This window comes from Fukomys damarensis, unplaced genomic scaffold (assembly GCF_012274545.1).
Source record: "Fukomys damarensis isolate Sample0158 unplaced genomic scaffold, DMR_v1.0_HiC HiC_scaffold_21, whole genome shotgun sequence".
NCBI classification, from domain to species: Eukaryota; Metazoa; Chordata; class Mammalia; order Rodentia; family Bathyergidae; genus Fukomys; species Fukomys damarensis.
Window position 1 is genome coordinate 2,652,461 of NW_022900933.1, and position 4,496 is coordinate 2,656,956.

At 39.2% G+C, this 4,496-nt stretch overlaps 1 protein-coding gene across 2 annotated transcripts in view; it reads right to left on the reverse strand.

The window, feature by feature from the left end:
- Positions 1 to 2,520: 2,520 nt before the first annotated feature.
- Timm9 (translocase of inner mitochondrial membrane 9) overlaps positions 2,521 to 4,496 on the reverse strand; it is a 10,854-nt gene continuing 8,878 nt past the window's right edge. Inside the window, exons 3-4 of one of the 2 annotated variants that reach the window (XM_033766915.1) lie at positions 3,897 to 3,992; positions 2,521 to 3,054 (exon numbers count right to left, since the gene is read on the reverse strand). In XM_033766915.1, coding sequence (XP_033622806.1) covers positions 2,920 to 3,054; positions 3,897 to 3,992 — 231 coding nt within the window. In that variant the 3' untranslated portion in view covers positions 2,521 to 2,919. The remainder of the gene's footprint in view (positions 3,055 to 3,896; positions 3,993 to 4,496) is intronic. The other variant, XM_010611207.3, reaches the window with a different exon arrangement.

Below are 4,496 nucleotides of genomic sequence, written 5' to 3' on the forward strand. Positions count from 1 at the left end.
AATAGGGGAAAAGAAAAAAATGTGAGAAAATGAAAAGATGGAAATAAAGTGTTTGTAAATGGGGAGGGGAGGAGGGGGTGAAGGGAGGGCAGGGACAAGGGGAAAAAATGAGAACCAAGACCTGTCATGTGAAGGTACAGGATCCCAACAATGAATGTAACTGTACTGTATACCTAAAATGTACCAATAAACTCAATTTAAAAAATTATTTTCCTAATTGTAGCACTAATTAGATATTTAACATTAACTAATTCCACTGAAATTTGCCTATTTCCTAAAAGTAAAACAAGTAGTGAAAGAATTCATGTTCTAACTTACATGGAAATATTATTAGTTTTTCATCATTCTGATATTCATTGCTTATTGCTTTACAGCCTATCATCTTCAAACTCATTTAAAAACTTTGAGACAAAGAGGGCTGGGGATTTAGCCCAGTGGTGCCACTGCCTACCTCGCAAACTCAAGGTCCTGAGTTTGATCCCTGGTACCACAAAAAAAAACCAGAAAAATTACATAAAAAGTTCGATTTACCTAGAACATTATTTAATTTTTTTGGTATTGGGGACTGAAATCAGGACCTTGCGCTTGGCAAAGCAGGTGTGATGCCACTGAGCTAAATCCCCAGCAATTATTCCATTTCTTTTTTGGTATTTTGAGAGAAGGTCTCACTAGATGAGACTGACCTGGAACTCACTATGTAGACCAAACTGGCCTCGAACTCACAGCAATCCTCCTGCCTCAGCCTCCTGAGTGCTGCGATTACAGGTGTGTGCCACCATTCCTGGCCAGTTATTCCTTTTCTAATTAATTTTTAACAAAATTTTTGAGAGTCCTACAATGTAGTCCAGGCTGGCCTTGAACTCCTATCAGTCCTCCTGCTTCAACAATGCCAGTGTTGGAATTACAGGTGCACCACACCTGCTCATTCTAATTAACTTCATCAATCACACGTGTAAAAATAACCTATCTCATCTCATATTAATAAAAGATTGCATTAAAAAGAAACACCTCAGGGCTGGGGCAGGCGAGGCAGGCAGCAGATTGAGCTAAATCCCTGGTCCTGTAGTTTCCTTTTTAAAATGTTTTGAATTTTTTTTGCGGGGGGTACCAGGGATTGAACTCGGGTCCTTGTGCTTGCAAGGCAGCGGGCAGAACCACTGAGCTAAATCCCTGGCCTTGTGTTTTGATTTTTAATGCTTGTTGCTTGCTTGGTAATTTGTACAATGCATAGTTTGAAGAGAGTTAAAATTACGATAGCTGGGCATGGTGGCACACACCTGTAATCCCAGGACTTGGCAGGGTGAGGTAAGATCATTGTAAGTTCAAGGCCGGCTTGGGCTACATAATTTCAAGATCAGCCTAAACTACACAGCAAGACCCTGTCTCAAAAAACAAAAGCAAGGGCCAGTGATTTAGATTAGTGGTTCTGCTGCCTGCCTTACAAACATAAGGACTTGCGTTTGATCCCCAGTACCAAAACAAACAAACAAAAAGAACATTAAAGTTATACTTAAAATTTACCCATCTATTTTACTTTATTATTTTTTGATACCAGGGATCAAACTCGGGTCCTTGTGCTTGCAAGGCAGGCAGCAGAGCCACTGAGCTAAATACCCGGCCCTACCCATGTATTTTAGGAGAGCACAGAATGGGGGTGAACATCTCAGCAATGCCCTTTTAGTATTATGAGCAACTGCAGTCTGGAAGGCTTTCAAACGTGCACCCCTCGTGTATTTGAGATGCTGCTGTGTAAAATTCCCCTCATTTGCCAGGTGAACTTGTTGAATTATTTTAAAACAGTGGCTAGTTAATGTTCTCTTAAACACAAGTTTAGTATATGTTCTGCTGAAGTGAGCACGTTAAACACAAGTTTAGACTGGTAACAAAATCCATTCACCGTCTAGCTGATTAATAAATATGTATTAGTTCTCTCACGTTTACTAAACTGCTCAGTGTACTCACTCATAAACTAGAATTTCCTGCAAATGTTTGGGGGTTGCTTCAGGATTCACTGGCTCCAAGATCCTACTTGAACTCTGGTTCACTTTTTATTCAATGTATCATGGCTAACAATAAACTGTATTTTTTGGGGGGTACTGGGGACCGAACTTGGGACCTTGTGCTTACAAGGATGGCAGTGGATCCACTGAGCTAAATCCCTGGCCCTAAATTGTATGTTACTGGTCAGGTTAAAACCCATTCATGTTGGACTTTTGAGAGCTTTTGGACAAAATGCAAAACAAGACAGACTTCACTACAGCATAAAAGTTGACCCTTAAGGAAGCACTGCCAAGCCAGCCTCATTTGGGATGTTCCCTGAACTTATATGAACGTGCAGACAGAGTAGGAACAGTTAAGGTCCAGCCTCATGAGGGAGGGAGGCAAGAAAAGGGTTGTGCATTTCAATCATTAGCAAATAACTCTTTTATGTATTTACCAGCAATCTGAGGCAGAATGAAAAAGAAAACTTGAAGAATGAAGCTGAGAGACACTTCAACGTGTCCACAGCCCAGAATACATAGTTCTACACATTACAAACAACTGCTCAGGGATATTCCCATTTATTTCACTTTCAGTAATAGATGTTTTTCTCTTACATGATTGAACACATTTTGCTTTAAAATTAACAGTCACAATTGAAGAAACAGTGGCTCATTTTTCTAAATGATCAAGCTACTGAATCTTAAGGCCTCAACAGATGTTGTACCTTATTATTTTCACCGCACAATAAGACCCTCTATTTTGATTTTTCCTGGTGAGCAGCAGTTTCATTTGTCCAGTGGTTTCCATTTGCCGAACAAGTCATGACAGTAGCTCAACACGGTGCCCACCGCTCCCAGGGATTCCACCGGATGAGTCCTCTTCTCCAGTGCAGCAGCCGTGGCAGCCTCGTCCCAGAGTCCAGCCAGTGGCACTTCTCTATCTCGGCTGGCCAAGAAGTCCCGCTCTGGCTGCCAGGGCCTCATTCTGCTGAATATGGTATTCCTGAAATCTCATGGATATTCTTTGTGTCATTTTTAAATATTTCTGTAAGCAATGTTCTGAACAGGTGATCTAGAAATCAAAAGGGAAGATCCAAGAGGCAACACAAAATATCAATTTTCTAAAATGCATGTATTCTAAAAGAACAACCAATAGGAACCTTGCTATTCTTTGACTATAACTACAAGCTCAGTAGCATCAGTGGGTAGCTAGTGACTACAGGAATTAATATATAATTCACAAGGCTTGTGAACTGGAGTTTCTGTAGGTGTGTTCCAACAAGAACTGAAAGACCACAATCCCTTCCCCTATTTAAGCTGTTGAAATATACATCCAGTAGCAAGTTGACTTCTTTTTAATGAAAACTTCATACTTTTCAACAAGAGTATTATACTTAAGATTGCTTCTAAATTTTGTCAGGTGTTTAATAGATACTTATGGATTGCTGGTTATATGCTAGTTGCCTGGCATGGGGTTTACCAGCTTCTTCCACTGGAGGGAGTTTATGTCATTTTGGGCCAGTGTATAAATGTTTTGATAAGGACGTTAAAAGACTTCTAATAGGATTGTTTCACAGCCCACTTACATAAAATTTAATTCTCAATTCTCAGGGCCAAATAGAAAGGCTGTGTCAAGTCTTCCTAGCTAGGCCATCTTGACTTAATGGTAATTATTAAGAATCTTTGCCATGAAGCAGTAACTCAGCAGTCCCAGGCATATTTTCTAGAAAGAAATCTGGCTTGGTAGAATGGAAACGTCACATTAAACTTTAACAGTGCCATGAATCCTTGACTGATCTGGTTCCTCTAAACAATGACACATAAAAGGCAGCCCAAATTTCTGTAATAAGTAGGGATAAATGAAATGCTTTATGACAAGCTTGGAGAATTTTTAGTGAATAACATTTTTCATACCTCTTCAGGTTTTACTTCTCTTGTTGTGAAGTCTTTAACACAGTCCAAAAAGCAGGTTTCTGTAAGTTTATTATAGGTTCCCAGGAATTCCCGAAACTAAATAGACAAATAAGCCAAAGTTCATTTAATATTCAGTTTCTTCAATGAATAATGAATAATATTTAATGAAGGGTACTTTGAAACTTTAGTGATCCTTTGCATCGTTGCACTTGGAACCACAGATTCTTCTGCTAACTTAAACAGGTATAATATTATCTAAAAATAGCTTACTTTCTATTTGTTTACTTCCCCATTATAGTCAAATTAAAAATATCTATGCTTCAGAGCCAGGTGTGGTGGAATGTAACCGTCACCTCGGCAACCTGAGAAGCTGAGGTAGGACAGCAATCATTTGAGCCCAGGAGTCTGAGAACAGCCTGGGCAGCATAACCACACTTCATCTCAAAAACAAAATGCTTCATGTCACTTAATATCTGTTTTTGGAAGTAAAATGTAAACATTTTGTGAGATCACTAACTGACATCGATGCATCCAGCAAGACCTTCCTTATACTTTAAAAACAATCCTTCTCCCTTAATTTTTTTTTTTTTTTTTTTTTTT